This window comes from Doryrhamphus excisus, linkage group LG6 (assembly GCF_037039965.1).
Source record: "Doryrhamphus excisus strain RoL-2023G ecotype Guam linkage group LG6, RoL_Dexc_Guam_v1.1, whole genome shotgun sequence".
NCBI lineage: Eukaryota > Metazoa > Chordata > Actinopteri > Syngnathiformes > Syngnathidae > Doryrhamphus > Doryrhamphus excisus.
In genome coordinates, this window is record NC_136362.1 from 1,865,001 (window position 1) to 1,883,216 (window position 18,216).

General features: G+C 46.6%; 3 protein-coding genes across 4 annotated transcripts in view; all 3 read right to left on the minus strand.

Moving 5' to 3' along the window:
• ndrg4 (NDRG family member 4) overlaps positions 1 to 3,628 on the minus strand; it is a 24,094-nt gene extending 20,466 nt beyond the window's left edge. The window contains exon 1 of one of the 2 annotated variants that reach the window (XM_058087310.2): positions 3,462 to 3,628. The gene's annotated coding sequence lies outside the window, so the exon portion shown is untranslated. The remainder of the gene's footprint in view (positions 1 to 3,461) is intronic. The other variant, XM_058087311.2, reaches the window with a different exon arrangement.
• Positions 3,629 to 6,008: 2,380 nt separating this feature from the next.
• Positions 6,009 to 9,385, minus strand: gins3 (GINS complex subunit 3). The gene is made up of 3 exons (XM_058087798.2): positions 9,075 to 9,385; positions 8,657 to 8,890; positions 6,009 to 6,447 (listed from the first exon to the last, which is right to left on the minus strand). Exons 1-3 carry the CDS (start codon positions 9,243 to 9,245, stop codon positions 6,220 to 6,222), a joined length of 633 nt encoding a protein of 210 aa, XP_057943781.2. The 5' UTR covers positions 9,246 to 9,385; the 3' UTR covers positions 6,009 to 6,219.
• A 578-nt stretch (positions 9,386 to 9,963) lies between these two features.
• znrf1 (zinc and ring finger 1) lies at positions 9,964 to 18,050 on the minus strand. The gene is made up of 5 exons (XM_058087797.2): positions 17,018 to 18,050; positions 15,131 to 15,226; positions 12,599 to 12,704; positions 12,381 to 12,467; positions 9,964 to 10,754 (listed from the first exon to the last, which is right to left on the minus strand). Exons 1-4 carry the CDS (start codon positions 17,415 to 17,417, stop codon positions 12,410 to 12,412), a joined length of 660 nt encoding a protein of 219 aa, XP_057943780.2. The 5' UTR covers positions 17,418 to 18,050; the 3' UTR covers positions 9,964 to 10,754; positions 12,381 to 12,409.
• Positions 18,051 to 18,216: the final 166 nt, after the last annotated feature.

Below are 18,216 nucleotides of genomic sequence, written 5' to 3' on the forward strand. Positions count from 1 at the left end.
AGAGAACTATAGGGATGCTATTTCAGGCCTAGAGGTCTCTAATCAAGTTTGAAAAGTGTATTTAGAAGGTGGTAAACATGTTTTCTATGTCTTATTTTCTCTTATGTCTACTATATTGGGTAATCGGAGCGTAAAGGCGACTATAGGGGTGTTATTTCATGTGTAAAGGTCTCTAATCATGTTTTAAAGTATATTTACATGGTAAACACATTTTGTATGTCTTATTATGTCTACTATATTGGGTGATAGGAGTGCAACGGTAACTATAGGGGTGTTATTTCAGGCCTAGAGATCTCTAATCATGTTTAAAACGTGTATTTAGAAGGTGGTAAACATGTTTTCTATGTCTTATTTTCTCTCATTATGTCTACTATATTGGGTAATAGGAGTGCAAAGGTGACTATAGGGGTGTTACGTCATGTCTAAAGGTCTCTAATCATGTTTAAAAAGTATATTTAGAAGGTGGTAAACATGTATTATATGTCTTATTTTTTCTTGTCTGCTATATTGGGTCAAAGGAGTGCAAAGGTGACTATAGGGGTGTTATTTCAGGCCTAGAGGTCTCTAATCATGTTTAAAACGTGTATTTAGAAGGTGGTAAAAATGTTTTCTATGTCTTATTTTCTCTCATTATGTCTACTATATTGGGTAATAGGAGTGCAAAGGTGACTATAGGGGTGTTATGTCATGTCTAAAGGTCTCTAATCATGTTTAAAAAGTTTATTTAGGTGGATTTGATGGCACTGACGTGACACCATGATGGATTGACGACTGGCAACACAGCCGCAATGGGGTAGGCTGCAGATCCCTGCAAGGTGTGTGAAGTGTCCCGCCCAGGGACTGGGTGGAGGGAGCTAGGATCAAACCGCCAACACCCGGCCAGCTCGGCCCGGGGCCAAGACCCGATATGCCTTCTTCCACTGTGTGTGGATGGCTGGCCATACATGGCTAAGGGAGCGTAGCGCCAGGGTGTTAGCTCTCGCCATCACTCACGCTCTCAGACCAGAACCAGAGGCGTGTTGCTGTGTATCAATCTCTCCGTAAGGGAAACAAGTGTTCGGAAAACAGAGCCACAGTCCTCCCTCATCCTCTCCTCTCCGGGAAGACGCTCCATGTCTCAATCCCTGCCAACTTTCACAGGCTTACTAAGCCTAAGACAACCCATTCCAGCCTCATTTCTCTTCACATAGACAGTATGTTTATGGTCAAGGTTAGCATGGTAGCAATGCTAGCACACTACTAGAGGTGTGCAACCCAGCCCGTATTTGTATTTTTTGAAGTCGGAAAAGTATTTGTATTCGAGTAAAATTTTAAATTTGGTATTTTCAAAGCTATACATTTATACAGACATGCTCACAGTTATGCTAATGCTAGCTTCTGGGACGGATTGATTATGATTATGTTAACTAATTGTGTTAATTATGTTAACTGTTCCTATTAGGGGAATAGAGTCATGCCATTGGGGGAATAGAGTCACACCAATAGGAGGCATAGTGTACCACCATTGGGGGGAATAGAGTACCACCATTGGGGGGAATAGAGTCACACCAATAGGAGGCATAGTGTACCACCATTGGGGGGAATAGAGTACCACCATTGGGGGGAATAGAGTCACACTATTAGGGGTATTAGGGGAATAGAGTCAAACCATGAGGGGCAATAGAGTCAAACCATGAGGGGAATAGAGTCACTCTATTAGGGGAATAGAGTCACTCTATTAGGGGAATAGAGTCACTCTATTAGGGGAATAGAGTCACTCTATTAGGGGAATAGAGTCTCTCTATTAGGGGGAATAGAGTCCCACCATGAGGGGGAATAGAGTCCCACCATTAGGGGGAATAGAGTCCCACCATTAGGGGGAATAGAGTCCCACCATTAGGGGGAATAGAGTCCCACCATTAGGGGAATAGAGTCAAACCATGAGGGGAATAGAGTCACTCTATTAGGGGAATAGAGTCACTCTATTAGGGGAATAGAGTCTCTCTATTAGGGGAATAGAGTCTCTCTATTCGGGGGAATAGAGTCCCACCATTAGGGGGAATAGAGTCCCACCATTAGGGGAATAGAGTCAAACCATTAGGGGAATAGAGTCCCACTATGAGGGGAAGAGAATCATGCCATTAGGGGGGAATAGAGTCACGCCAATAGGAGGCATAGAGTACCACAGTTGGGGGGAATAGAGTACCACCATTGGGGGGAATAGAGTACCACCATTGGGGGGGGATAGAGTACCACCATTAGGGGGAATAGAGTCACACTATTAGGGATATTAGGGGAATAGTGTACCACCATTAGGGGGAATAGAGTCACACTATTAGGGGTATTAGGGGAATAGAGTCAAACCATGAGGGGGATAGAGTGACACTATTAGGGGAATAGAGTGACACTATTAGGGGAATAGAGTGACACTATTAGGGGAATAGAGTCACTCTATTAGAGTGACACTATTAGGGGAATAGAGTCACACCATGAGGGGGAATAGAGTCACACCATGAGGGGGAATAGAGTCCCACCATGAGGGGGAATAGAGTCCCACCATGAGGGGGAATAGAGTCCCACCATGAGGGGGAATAGAGTCCCACCATGAGGGGGAATAGAGTCCCACCACGAGGGGAATAGAGCCCCACCACGAGGGGAATAGAGTCCCACCACGAGGGGAATAGAACCCCACCATTAGGGGAATAGAGTGACTCTATTAGGGGAATAGAGTCACGCCATTAGGGGGAATAGAGTCACGCCATTAGGGGGAATAGAGTCACAATATTAGGGGAATAGAGTCACACTATTAGGGGAATAGAGTCACACTATTAGGGGAATAGAGTCACACTATTAGGGGAATAGAGTCCCACTATTAGGGGGAATAGAGTCCCACTATTAGGGGGAATAGAGTCCCACTATTAGGGGGAATAGAGTCCCACTATTAGGGGGAATAGAGTCCCACTATTAGGGGGAATAGAGTCCCACTATTAGGGGGAATAGAGTACCACTATTAGGGGGAATAGAGTCACAATATTAGGGGAATAGAGTCACAATATTAGGGGAATAGAGTCCCACTATTAGTGGAATAAAGTCCTACTATTCAGAAAAGAAAACGTGAACAAGAAGGCATCAGGGAAAGCAGTAAAATGAGAGATTAGAAATAAGTTGTCACATGAAAAGCTGCAGCCAAGTGGGAAGGCCAACAAAGTGGTCGGTGTTGAGGAGTCTAAAAGAGGAGTATACGTGGAGACGGCGTGGAAGGTGGAGTAGCATCCTATCCTATGTGACACGATCATCAGACGCAGAGGCTGCTACTACGGACGGACGGACGGGAGTAGTCCGGGGCGAGACAAAAAGCCATCTTCACGCCCGCCCGTCATGCTGTGAAGACCCCCCCCCGCCCCCCTTTTCCATATAGTGGTCAACGTGAGATTCTCTACATGATGGCCCGTAAAAGCTTGGCAAGAGATAGTGTCCGCTACCTGTGATGTTGTCGGGGGCTCTCTGCTGGCCGGAGTCTGGGATGGTGGTCGTGTCGACTGTATCTGCCAGTCAGGGTGTGTGTCTGTGTAATCAACACATAGCGAGAGAGAAAAAGAGAGGGAGAGAGAGAGAGAGAAGGAGGGAGAGCCAGGCAGTCTTTATCCATGGCTCTCCCCTTGTTAATAATAATAATAATAATAATAATAATAATAATAATTTCACCACAGCAGGCATGGAGCCTGAACCGTCAAATAACGCCACATTCTTTACAGAGACAAGCAATGTATGTCGCCGTGCGCGTCTAATTCTGACACGTTACCCGCCCACGCACACTCACCGAGCAGCCAGAAGAGCCTTTGTGCTGCTCGTGCTGTCTGAGTGGAGACCAGCGTGTTATTAAGCCATACGGTTATGGCGATATCATCCATGTTGCATTCATGAAGCATCCGTACACTAGCATTCCCCCCCAATGGAGGGGCCAATAATGTATCCTAGGCTTTCCCAAATTCCAAACTCCGAGTAGGAAGACGGCATCACCAAGCGTCTTCAGTAAAGGTCAAGATGATGTCAAACCTTCATTTCATTTCCCATCTTTTTCTGCCTGTCAAATATTTATTTACTAGCATGTAGCACTATCTATTAATACTCATAGAAATTACAAAAAAAAACCCACTATGCTAAAGTTAGCATGCTAAAAATGCTAACACAAGACACTTAGCAAGATGGCAAAAAGTGTCTGAATAAACATTTATGAAAAGAAAATGCTACAATGCTAATGTTAGCATGCTAGTTCTAACATGCTGGCACATAACATGATAACTATAACCCAACTTAGTAATCATAAGAGAAAATAAGACATATAAGGGATAGAAAACCTGTTATCACATTCTAAATACACTTTCTAAAATGATTAAAGCCCTGTAGACTAGAAATAACACCCCTATAGTCACTTTTTCACTCCGATTACCCAATATAGTAGACACAATAAGAGAAAATAAGACATTTAAGGGTTAGAAAACCTGTTTAACACATTCTAAATACATTTTCTAACATTATTAAAGCCCTCTAGACTTGAAATAACACCCCTATAGTGTTATAGGGGTACCTTTTATACCTTTTCACTCCTATTACCCAATATAGTAGACAAAATAAGAGAAAATAAGACATATAAGGGTTAGAAAACCTGTTTAACACATTCTAAATACATTTTCTAACATTATTAAAGCCCTCTAGACTTGAAATAACATCCCTATAGTCACCTGTACACTCCTATAACACAATAAGACATCAAAAAAGCCCAATTATAACAAAATAATAGGAGAAAATAAAACACATAAGACATAGAAAACCTGTTTAGCACATTCTAAAAACACTTTCGAAAATTATTAAAGCCCTGTAGACTTGAAATAACACCCCTATAGTCACCTTTTCACTCCTATTACCCAATATAGTAGACATAATAAGAGACAATAAGACATACAAGGCATAGAAAACCTGTTTACCACATTCTAAATACACTTTCTAAAATGATTAAAGCCCTCCAGACATGAAATAACACCCCTATAGTCACCTTTTCACTCCTATTACCCAATATAGTAAGATTAAGATATGCCTTTATTCGTCCCTCAGTGGGGAATAATAAGATAATAAGAAAAATAAGACATACAAGGGATTGAAAATCTGTTTACCACATTCTAAATACACTTTGTAAAAGGATTAAAGCCCTCTAGACTGGAAATAACACCCCTATAGTCAACCTTTCACTCCTATTACCCAATATAGTAGACGTAATAAGAAAAAATAAGACATACAAGGGATAGAAAACCTGTCATCACATTCTAAATACACTTTCTAAAATTATTAAAGCCCTCTAGACTTGAAATAACATCCCTATAGTCACCTGTACACTCCTATAACCCAATAAGACATCAAAAAAGCCCAATAGTAACACAATAATAAGAGAAAATAAGACATACAAGACATAGAAAACCTTTTCACAATCTTCTAAATACGCTAACATTAGAGCTCAAAACAGTTAGCCGCTAATGTTAGCTTTAGGAGACAAAGGGGAATAAAAGGCAGCAGAGTTGATAGTAAAATAAAGAAATATATAACTCACCAACGAGCTTGATGATCTGCCGCCATCTTTGTTTCTTCAGCATTGGCGGTGATACAGGAAGTTGACAGACACATGGAGCTGCTCCATTAAATGTTAGCAAGTTAATTACACACGCAAAAGGGGGGCGTGGGGGAGTAAAAGCGACTGAATGACTTCTTTTCAAAGGGTGACACCGCGGTGTGATGCTACGCTATTTGGGCTCGCTCATCCTGATGTGATGTTTCGAACGATTCGGCTCTTTTAAGTGAACGCTGCACCTACGAGTACAATTTGATGTTGATACTTCAGGTGGGTATTTTCTATAGCCTGGGAAGAAAATGCTGCCTTGGGGGACCCCTGCTGGACAGTTCAAGTAATGACTGGATTCAGTACCAAATGACTGAATCCAAGATGGTGGTGCTTCATGGGAAAAAAAATCAGCTGATCGTGAACGCATGAAGGTTTTATTCCTAGAAAGTTGCTGATTTGCTGTGTTTACATTTAGCCAAATTAGCTGGTGTTTGTATTCGCTTCTTCTGAGAGTCATGGAGTTTGTGTGTCTGTGAGCTGATCTGGTATCAGTGATTGCTTCGTCTTGTAAAGGCCAATCACAGGTCATCCCTCGTTTAGACCGGGAAGAGCAGACAGGAAGTAGGTGGCTACTGCAGGTCCGTTATCTTCCTCTTGCGGTAGTTGAGCACCAGGCTGGAGGCGGTGAGCTGGGACGCCTGACCTCTCTCCCAGCTCTGGAAGCTGTTCAGGCCTCTCTGACCTGAGCGGAACAGGACCTTCTCCAGACAGTCCAGGCGCTCCACCAGCGCTGACGTGTCCTCGTTGTAGGCGTTCTGGGAAGAGTCCATGGTGCGTCTGAATCGCCCGATAAATGTCTGAATGCACAAACAGAAGGAAATATTACTAGGCTTTGCCCGAAACACGCATGAACGAGTACGTGGATTATAGAGTCTTTAATGACACCTTAGTAAATGAATCCCCAGTCTTTACGGACAGGTGAGTCAGTGAATCCCCAGTCTGCATCGACACCTTAGTAAGTGAATCCCCAGTCTGTGTCGACACGTGAGTCAGTGAATCTCCAGTCTGTATTGACACGTGAGTCAGAGAATCCCCAGTCTTGATCGACACATGAATCCCCAGTCTTTATGGACAAGTGAGTCAGTGAATCCCCAGTCTGTATCGACACGTGAGTCAGTGAATCCCCACTCTTTATCGACACCTTAGTCAGTGAATCCCCAGTCTTTATCGACACCTTAGTAAGTGAATCCCCAGTCTTTATCGACACCTGAGTCAGTGAATCCCCAGTCTGTGTCGACACCTGAGTCAGTGAATCCCCATGTCTTTATCGACACGTGAGTCAGTGAATCCCCAGTCTTTATCGACACGTGAGTCAGTGAATCCCCAGTCTTTATCGACACGTGAGTCAGTGAATCCCCAGTCTTTATCGACACGTGAGTCAGTGAATCCCCAGTCTTTATCGACACGTGAGTCAGTGAATCCCCAGTCTTTATCGACACGTGAGTCAGTGAATCCCCAGTCTTTATCGACAAGTGAGTCAGTGAATCCCCAGTCTTTATCGACAAGTGAGTCAGTGAATCCCCAGTCTTTATGGACAAGTGAGTCAGTGAATCCCCAGTCTGTATCGACACGTGAGTCAGTGAATCCCCACTCTTTATCGACACCTTAGTCAGTGAATCCCCAGTCTTTATCGACACCTTAGTAAGTGAATCCCCAGTCTTTAGCGACACCTTAGTAAGTGAATCCCCAGTCTTTATCGACACCTGAGTCAGTGAATCCCCAGTCTGTGTCGACACCTGAGTCAGTGAATCCCCAGTCTGTGTCGACACGTGAGTCAGTGAATCCCCATGTCTTTATTGACACGTGAGTCAGTGAATCCCCAGTCTGTATCGACACCTGAGTCAGTGAATCCCCAGTCTTTATCGACATGTGAGTCAGTGAATCCCCAGTCTTTTTTGACACATGAGTCAGTGAATCCCCAGTCTTTATCGACACGTGAGTCAGTGAATCCCCACTCTTTATCGACACCTTAGTAAGTGAATCCCCACTCTTTATCGACACATGAGTCAGTGAATCCCCAGTCTTTTTTGACACGTGAGTCAGTGAATCCCCATGTCTTTATCGACACATGAGTCAGTGAATCCCGATGTCTTTATCGACACGTGAGTCAGTGAATCCCCAGTCTGTATCGACACGTGAGTCAGTGAATCCCCAGTCTTTATCGACACGTGAGTCAGTGAATCTCCAGTCTTTATCGACACGTGAGTCAGTGAATCCCCAGTCTGTATCGACACGTGAGTCAGTGAATCCCCAGTCTGTATCGAGACGTGAGTCAGTGAATCCCCAGTCTGTGTCGACACCTGAGTCAGTGAATCCCCATGTCTTTATCGACATGTGAGTCAGTGAATCCCCAGTCTTTATCGACACGTGAGTCAGTGAATCCCCATGTCTTTATCAACGAGTCAGTGAATCCCCAGTCTTTATCGACACGTGAGTCAGTGAATCCCCAGTCTGTGTCGACACCTGAGTCAGTGAATCCCCATGTCTTTATCGACACGTGAGTCAGTGAATCCCCAGTCTTTATCGACACGTGAGTCAGTGAATCCCCATGTCTTTATCAACGAGTCAGTGAATCCCCAGTCTTTATCGACACGTGAGTCAGTGAATCCCCAGTCTGTATCGACACGTGAGTCAGTGAATCCCCAGTCTGTATCGACACGTGAGTCAGTGAATCCCCAGTCTTTATCGACACGTGAGTCAGTGAATCCCCATGTCTTTATCAACACGTGAGTCAGTGAATCCCCAGTCTTTATCGACACGTGAGTCAGTGAATCCCCAGTCTGTATCGACACGTGAGTCAGTGAATCCCCAGTCTGTATCGACACGTGAGTCAGTGAATCCCCAGTCTGTATCGACACGTGAGTCAGTGAATCCCCAGTCTGTATCGACACGTGAGTCAGTGAATCCCCAGTCTGTATCGACACGTGAGTCAGTGAATCCCCAGTCTGTATCGACACGTGAGTCAGTGAATCCCCAGTCTGCTGTGTTTGTGCATGTGTGTATCACCTGAAGCAGTGTGTGAGCAATTTCCGGGTTCTCTGGACTGTCGAAGTGCAGCATCTGGGATCCCAGTCCATAGTAGTACGGCCCCAGCTTATGTAGATCCACCACAGCCGGGTCTGCGTTGAACACCGTTCTCCAGCCTTGTCTGTAAATCTTGGGCAACTCCACTGACAGCATGCCTTTATTCTGCTCATACAAACCTTTGGAAAGCCACAAAGGAAACTCCATCTTCGTGCCCTGACATGGAGACATTTTAGGACAATTTAGGAGCTATTGAGCTCGGAAGTTCGAATCTGTGAATCTATTTTAACTTTACCATAGTCTTGGCGACATGGTTCCATAGACTCTTGGTTACAATCTTACATATACTTGGTCCCACACATTCTTAGTTATATGCTTACATATTTAGGTGGTTACATACCTCTAAAATGTCCGACGAGTCGCACGACTTGTCCAGAAATCCAAGCCTGGGAAAAGTCACCTCTGTCCGGATAGGAAGCCTCTCATGCGAGAGCAAAATGTCGTCCAAAGAGAAGAAATGTTCTTTCATGCAGACGCCGGGTTGTACGGGAAGATATGACTGTGCATCCATCTTGATAAACAGCCAAAGTAGTATAATGTAAACGAAGAAACTCCTTACGGCGGCATAAAAACACTCCTCTTCTGTGTTTACAATAATGACTTCCTGCTTTCTTGGCGCCACCGACTTGTGGACCAATGAGAGAACTGCTTCCGTGTAAGACCAAAGCAATCGATTCAATCTCGGTTGTTTCATTGTCTATTAAATTCATCTATTGTATAAAATGTTTGAATGAGTGCCAGTAGTATTTTTTGCCTTTTAAAAACGTATAAATCGCTGGGTTCCATGTGACGTCATGATTAATATTGGTGTAATATTAATATTAGAGTGAGGAAGTGATGCCTGGAAATTAATGCTAACCCTCCCCTCCCGCCTCTGCTCACCGGAAATGCCCCTGTGTCACGTGGCTGAAAGCTAGCATACTAGTATATTATAATTGTGTCCCAATTGTATGTAATACATGGGGATAATTGTATTATTTCATTGATATTGTTTATATTTATATTATTTTAATATTATTGCCACATGATTGACAAATTAAAGTAATAAAAATCCTTCTAGCACCGTGAAAAGTGGTGAGTATTGACTCGGTATGGGACTTAGCATGATCATTAGCATGATCATTAGCATGATTATTAGCATGATCCAATTATTTCAAATCATTTGGAATTCAATACTCGTAATATTACTATAATAATATACTTCATAAACAATACAGGACGTCCTTTTTCATTGAATTTATTGATATTATATACATATATATATTATATTTATTGATATATTATCTTTATGAATGAAATAATGAATCCCTGGATGTGCGGCGTATGTGTTGACTGAATTAGCATTCCAAATGATTAGCATAAGTTGTAATGCTAGCGTGGTCTAGCAGCATTTATAGCTTAAATGCTAGCTTTGTTAATACACGTTTTTCCTTTTCTAGATCAACGTGACACGGTTGGAATATCAACCAAATCTGGCTAAATATGACATATGAATAAATAAGCCCCTTAAAAGTCGATGTTTACGTCCAAGCGGATGGCGTCATGGCGTGGGGCAGCATGCGTTACTTTTTTTCACCGGGAAACACACAAAGTCCAAAAGGAACCAAGCAAACCCAGAGCGCCACGTAGCGCGCAGCCGACTGTAAACAATCGCAAAGTAAAGGGAGGACTGCCAGTCAACCACAGGAAACATGGAGGCTGTAAACGTTTCAACACACACACAGAGGGGATACTGCATGGCTGGCCTCTCGTCCTTTAAGGCCACAGAGAAGGCAGGAGACACGGAGGCCGCCAGCCGGCCGGGCGGCCTGCTTGGCGCCTGAACCCACGTCAGGTGCTTGGAGATGAGGCAGGTGAAGCCCTTGGATGGAAGCTGGGGAGGGACTTTTTGTCATGTGGTTCCATTCCAAAAGTCGTCTTCGGAGGGTAAAGAGTCCTTCTGGTCTTCCTGCTCCTTGAGTCTGCTCGCCTTGGCCTGGCGCTCGCGTCCGCACGTCCACAGCAGGACCACCGCCGTGTCCTGAACGCACCAAGAGGCACTCAGACGCAGACTCCCGACGTTAGCCTTCCTACCTACGGCCCGTCATGACGGGCGACCACCTTTCACGTTACAACACTTCATGGTTGGAACGGTTGATTGTTTCATAGTTACAGTGTTCGGTGGTTATGATGTGTCATGGTTACGGTGTTCGGTGGTCATGACGTTTCATGGTTACGATGTTTCATGGTTACGGCGTTCGGTGGTTACGAGGTGTTCGGTGGTTACGATGTTTCATGGTTATGGCGTTCGGTGGTTACGAGGTGTTCGGTGGTTACGATGTTTCATGGTTACGGCGTTCGGTGGTTACGAGGTGTTCGGTGGTTACGATGTTTCATGGTTATGGCGTTCGGTGGTTACGATGTTTCATGGTTATGGCGTTCGGTGGTAACGAGGTGTTCGGTGGTTTCATGTTTACGGTGTTCGGTGGTTACGATGTTCGGTGGTTACGATGTTTTATGGTTACGAGGTGTTCGGTGGTTACGATGTTTCATGGTTACAAGGTGTTCGGTGGTTACGATGTTTCATGTTTACGGTGTTCGGTGGTTACGATGTTTCATGTTTACGGTGTTCGGTGGTTACGATGTTTTATGGTTACGAGGTGTTCGGTGGTTACGAGGTGTTCGGTGGTTACGATGTTTCATGGTTACGAGGTGTTCGGTGGTTACGATGTTTCATGGTTACAGTGTTCGGTGGTTACAATGTTTCATGTTTACGGTGTTCGGTGGTTACGATGTTTCATGTTTACGGTGTTCGGTGGTTACGATGTTCGGTGGTTACGATGTTTTATGGTTACGAGGTGTTCGGTGGTTACGATGTTTCATGGTTACGGTGTTCGGTGGTTACGATGTTTCATGGTTACTGTGTTCGGTGGTTACGAGGTGTTCCGTGGTTATGATGTTTCATGGTTACGGTGTTCGGTGGATACGATGTTTCGTGGTTACCATGTTTCATGGTTACGGTGTTTGGTGGTTACGATGTTTCATGGTTACGGTGGTTACGAGGTGTTCGGTGGTTACGATGTTTCATGGTTACGATGTTTCATGGTTATGGCGTTCGGTGGTTACGATGTTTCATGGTTACGATGTTTGGTGGTCACGATGTTTGGTGGTCACGATGTTTCATTATTACGGTGTTTGGTGGTCACAATGTTTCATGGTTACGGCGTTTGGTGGTCACAATGTATCATGGTTACAGCGTTTGGTGGTTACGATGTATCATGGTTACAGCGTTTGGTGGTTACGATGTATCATGGTTACAGCGTTTGGTGGTTACGATGTATCATGGTTACAGCGTTTGGTGGTTACGATGTTTCATTATTACGGCGTTTGGTGGTCACAATGTATCATGGTTACGGTGTTTGGTGGTCACAATGTTTCATGGGTACGGCGTTTGGTGGTCACAATGTATCATGGTTACAGCGTTTGGTGGTTACGATGTATCATGGTTACGGTGGTCGTAGAGTAAGTAGACACAAACATACAGTTTTTAAGGACTTAATAAGCAGATAAGTCCATCAGTCCAAGTGGCTCAAAAGAAGTAGAGTACAGTTGTTAACTCCGTGTTAACTCTTTGGCACCTGAATCTTCAGTGTGCATTGGTACTCACCTTCAACGGCATCATCAGCGGGCCTGCACTCAGTCAGAAGGATGTTCAGGGCAGGACCGGTTGATCTCGAACCAGGAGTCTATACAGCTGAAGATCAGGGACGGAAGTAAAAACTGTAAAGGCTATGGGATTATTGCAGGGACAAAAGACAGCAAGCTAGCCAGCTAACTATACTATGTGATGATGATGATGTGTGGCATGATGCGCGGGTGCGCCACCTTTTGTGGTAGACACAGAGGCACGGGAGTCTGGCTATGGCGTCTCCTTGCTGCAGTTCCTCCAGACAGATCACACACTCTCCGGCGTCCCTCGACAGCACATCATCTGAGGTGGTAAGCACACCAACACGTCAACATCCTCCTCTGCCACTCCCTGCGTACACGCGGCCACTTCCTGCGTACACGCGGCCACTCCCTGCGTACACGCGGCCACTCCCTGCGTACACGCGGCCACTCCCTGCGTACACGCGGCCACTCCCTGCGTACACGCGGCCACTCCCTGCGTACACGCGGCCACTCCCTGCGTACACGCGGCCACTCCCTGCGTACACGCGGCCACTCCCTGCGTACACGCGGCCACTCCCTGCGTACACGCGGCCACTCCATGCGTACACGCGGCCACTCCATGCGTACACGCGGCCACTCCATGCGTACACGCGGCCACTCCATGCGTACACGCGGCCACTCCATGCGTACACGCGGCCACTCCATGCGTACACGCGGCCACTCCATGCGTACACGCGGCCACTCCATGCGTACACGCGGCCACTCCATGCGTACACGTGCTCACTTCCTGCGTACACGTGCTCACTTCCTGCGTACACGCGGCCACTTCCTGCGTACACGCGGCCACTTCCTGCGTACACGCGGCCACTTCCTGCGTACACGCGGCCACTTCCTGCGTACACGCGGCCACTTCCTGCGTACACGCGGCCACTCCCTGCGTACACGCGGCCACTCCCTGCGTACACGCGGCCACGTCCTGCGTACACGCGGCCACGTCCTGCGTACACGTGCCCACTTCCTGCGTACACGTGCCCACTTCCTGCGTACATGTGCTCACTTCCTGCGTACATGTGTCCACTTCCTGCGTACATGTGTCCACTTCCTGCGTACACGCGCTCACTTCCTGCGTACACGCGGTCACTTCCTGCGTACACGCGGCCACTTCCTGCGTACACGCGGCCACTTCCTGCGTACACGCGGCCACTTCCTGCGTACACGCGGCCACTTCCTGCGTACACGCGGCCACTCCCTGCGTACACGCGGCCACTCCCTGCGTACACGCGGCCACTCCCTGCGTACACGCGGCCACTCCCTGCGTACACGCGGCCACTCCATGCGTACGTGTCCACGTCCTGCGTACATGTGTCCACTTCCTGCGTACATGTGTCCACTTCCTGCGTACATGTGCTCACTTCCTGCGTACATGTGCTCACTTCCTGCGTACATGTGCTCACTTCCTGCGTACATGTGCTCACTTCCTGCGTACATGCGCTCACTTCCTGCGTACATGCGCTCACTTCCTGCGTACATGCGCTCACTTCCTGCGTACATGCGGTCACTTCCTGCGTACATGCGGTCACTTCCTGCGTACACGAGGTCACTTCCTGCGTACACGAGGCCACTTCCTGCGTACACGAGGTCACTTCCTGCGTACACGAGGTCACTTCCTGCGTACACGAGGCCACTTCCTGCGTACACGCGGCCACTTCCTGCGTACACGCGGCCACTCCCTGCGTACACGCGGCCACTCCCTGCGTACACGCGGCCACTCCCTGCGTACACGCGGCCACTCCCTGCGTACACGCGGCCACTCCCTGCGTACACGCGGCCACTCCCTGCGTACACGCGGCCACTCCCTGCGTACACGCGGCCACTCCCTGCGTACACGCGGCCACTCCCTGCGTACACGTGCCCACTTCCTGCGTACACGTGCCCACTTCCTGCGTACACGTGCCCACTTCCTGCGTACATGTGTCCACTTCCTGCGTACATGTGCTCACTTCCTGCGTACATGTGCTCACTTCCTGCGTACATGTGCTCACTTCCTGCGTACATGCGGTCACTTCCTGCGTACATGCGGTCACTTCCTGCGTACATGCGGTCACTTCCTGCGTACATGCGGTCACTTCCTGCGTACACGAGGTCACTTCCTGCATACACGAGGCCACTTCCTGCGTACACGAGGTCACTTCCTGCGTACACGAGGTCACTTCCTGCGTACACGAGGCCACTTCCTGCGTACACGAGGCCACTTCCTGTGTGTCCAATTCCTGCGTCCATGTGTCCACTTCCTGTGTCCATGTGTCCACTTCCTGCGTACGTGTCCACGTCCTGTGTACATGTGCCACTTCCTGCATAGTTGTGCTCACTTCCTGCATACACCTGCATGCGGTTACTCCCTGCATACACGAGGCCAGTTCCTGCGTACATGCATTCACTTCCTGCGTACATGTGTCCACTTCCTGTGTACACGGTGTCAATCCCTGCGTACCCCAGCCACTTCCTGCCTTCACCTGTCCACTTCCTATGTACATGCGGTCACTTCCTGCATACATGCGGTCACTTCCTGTGTACGTGTGGCCACTTCCTGCTTAGGTGTGCTCACTTCCTGCGCACATGCCGTCACTCCCTGCGTACACGAGGTCACTGTACTGTACGTACTGTAGCGGGTACTACTTCCCGGTACTTATTACCGCCCCCAACCTGGTTTCCAGATGAGTTGTGTTTTTCCCAAAAGTGTCTCACCGTTGTAGGAGAGTCGAGGCTTGCTGAGACACAGGATGAAGTGAAGTTCCACTTCACTGGACGCCACGGACTTGGAGCAGACGGGACATTTGAATCCTGCAAGACAGAACCAACGAGCTGACTTTAGGGGTGTTATTCCATGTCTGGAGGGCTCTAATCATGTTAGAAGGTGGTAAACAAGTTTTTCTGCCTTATATGTCTACTATATTGGGCAATGGGATTGTAAAGGTGACTATAGGGGTGTTATTTCATGTCTGGAGGGCTCTAATCATGTTTAAAAGTGTATTTACAAATTGGTAAACACGTTTGTATGTCTTATGATGTCTACTATATTGGCTAATAGGAGTTTAAAAGAGACTATAGGGGTGTTATTTCATGTCTGGAGGGCTCTAATCATGTTAAAAAAAACATAGCTGGAAGGTGTAAAACAGGTTTTTATGCCTTATATGTCTTATTGTGTCTACTATCTTGGGTAATAGGAGTGTAAAGGTGACTATAGGGGTGTTATTTCATATCTAGAGGGCTCTAATCATGTTTAAAAGTGTATTTAGAAATGGGTAAACAGGTTTGTATTCCTTATCTGTCTTATGATGTCTACTATATTAGCTAATAGGAGTTTAAAGGAGACTATAGGGGTGTTATTTCATGTCTGGAGGGCTCTAATCGTGTATAAAAGTGTATTTAGAAATTGGTAAACACGTTTATATGTCTTATTATGTCTACTATATTAGCTAATAGGAGTTTAAAAGAGACTATAGGGGTGTTATTTCATGTCTGGAGGGCTCTAATCATGTTAAAAAAAACATAGCTGGAAGGTGTAAAACAGGTTTTTATGCCTTATATGTCTTATTGTGTCTACTATCTTGGGTAATAGGAGTGTAAAGGTGACTATAGGGGTGTTATTTCATGTCTGGAGGGCTCTAATCATGTTTAAAAGTGTATTTAGAAATTGGAAAACAGGTTTGTATGCCTTATCTGTCTTATGATGTCTACTATATTAGCTAATAAGAGTTTAAAGGAGACTATAGGGGTGTTATTTCGTGTCTGGAGGGCTCTAATTATGTTAAAAAGTGCAGCTGGAAGGGGGTAAACAGCTTTTTATGCCTTATATGTCTACTATATTGGGTCATAGGAGTTTAAAGGAGACTATAGGGATGTTATTTCATGTCTGGAGGGCTCTAATCCTGTTAAAAAAGTTTACTTGGGAGGTGGTAAACAGGTTTTTATGCCTTATAAGTCTTATTATGTCTACTATATTGGGTATAGGAGTTTAAAGGAGACTATAGGGGTGTTATTTCATGTCTGGAAGGCTCTAATCATGTTAAAAAGTTTAGTTGGAATGTGGTAAACAGGTTTTTATGCCTTATATGTCTACTATATTCGGTAATATGAATGTAAAGGTGACTATAGGGGTGTTATTTCATCTCTAGAGGGCTCTAATCATGTTAAAAAGTGTATTCATAAGGTGCTAAACATGTTTTCCATCGTATTTGCTACACACATACACACTCCTGCTCATTAGTCAAAAGCTGCAATCTAACAAGATCATCATTTGAATAAAGACCTAACATACAGTTATAATATTAATGGAATAAAATCATTATATTATGGGAATAAAGTTAATATATTATGTATATATGGTTGTAATATTTTAGGAATAAAGTCATATTAAAAAAAGCAAATGTGGAAGAAAGAGTAAAGAGTGACGTTTGTATGACTAATTTTCACTAAAAACAGGTACAGTCATGTGTACTGGAACTGGCCCCCAGGCCACACTTTGGTCCCCCCTGCCTAACCCTTAGCATTAGCATGCTAGTGGGCATGTGATGTTGATGAAAGTGGAAGTACACAAGCTAGCTAGGCGCAGGCGTGTGCGTGTGTCCTCACCGCTATGAGCGCTGAACCAGCGGGGGGTGATGTGAAGGGGCAAGGTGTCGGCCAGGGACCCCCGGGACCCCAGGTAGAGCATCCCGTCCGTGTGGTGCCGTCCGCCACCGGTTCCCCGCTGATCGGTTCCGTGGGAGGGAGCGGGAGCGCCCCCGGCCCCGCCTCCAGTCCGGTCCGAGTCCGCGTTCCTGGGGGTGTAGAAGCCGAAGGGCACGGCGGGATTGTGGTCGATGCCCATCGCGGCCACGGAGCTCACCGAGCGGCTCCGCAGGCCCATGGTGCCGCCGGACCGGTAGTGGCTGAAATGGGCGGAGGGCGGCACCGGTACCGCGCTGTCATCCGCGGACACTCCAGGAAAAGAACCCCGCGGCCGGCCCGCCGAGCTCTGCTTCCCCCCCATCCAGCAGACGGTGGTGCGGGTTCGGAGGGACAGGAAGTGTCCCCGTTTCGTCCTCTGTCCGCCTCGATGCGTGTGCGTGCGTGCGTGCGCGCGCAGCTCTCGTCGGCTCTGTGCACGCGCAACAGCGCGCTTCCCCCGCTGAGCCGGTCACGTGATCCAACGTCTGGATTCAACTAGTAGCGCACGCGCTCGCGCACGCCGACTCGTCTCAGCGGGCGGGTAAGGACACGTCGATGACGTCACGCGCCACGTGACAAGTGTCGCCGCCTGTCTGTCCGTCACGCTTCCGGTTTCCAGCGAAAATAAATACGTTGGATTCGTAAGAAAACCGAACAAAATTAAAACGTAATGTTTGGAAAATAAGATTTGGGAAAAGTTTAAACATTATGGGAATAAAGTCTAAATATTCCAAACAGATTATTTGTCAAAAAAGTTTGAATATTTGGATGATAAAATGGAAAATAGCCAGCCAATCACAGGGCACATACAGACAAACAACCATTCACACTCACATTCATACCTATGGACAATTTGGAGTCGCTAATTAACCTAGCATGTTTTTGGAATGTGGGAGGAAACCGGAGTACCCGGAGAAAACCCACGCATGCACGGGGAGAACATGCAAACTCCACACAGAGACGGCCGAGGGTGGAATTGAACCCTCGTCTTCTAGCGGTGAGGCCTGTGCGCTAACCACTCATCCACCGTGCAGCGCTGCAATTATAGCATACTGTCATTTTTCCTCTTTTGGCAAAGAAAACAAGCTTACAGTATGATTGGGATATTATGAACATCCAGC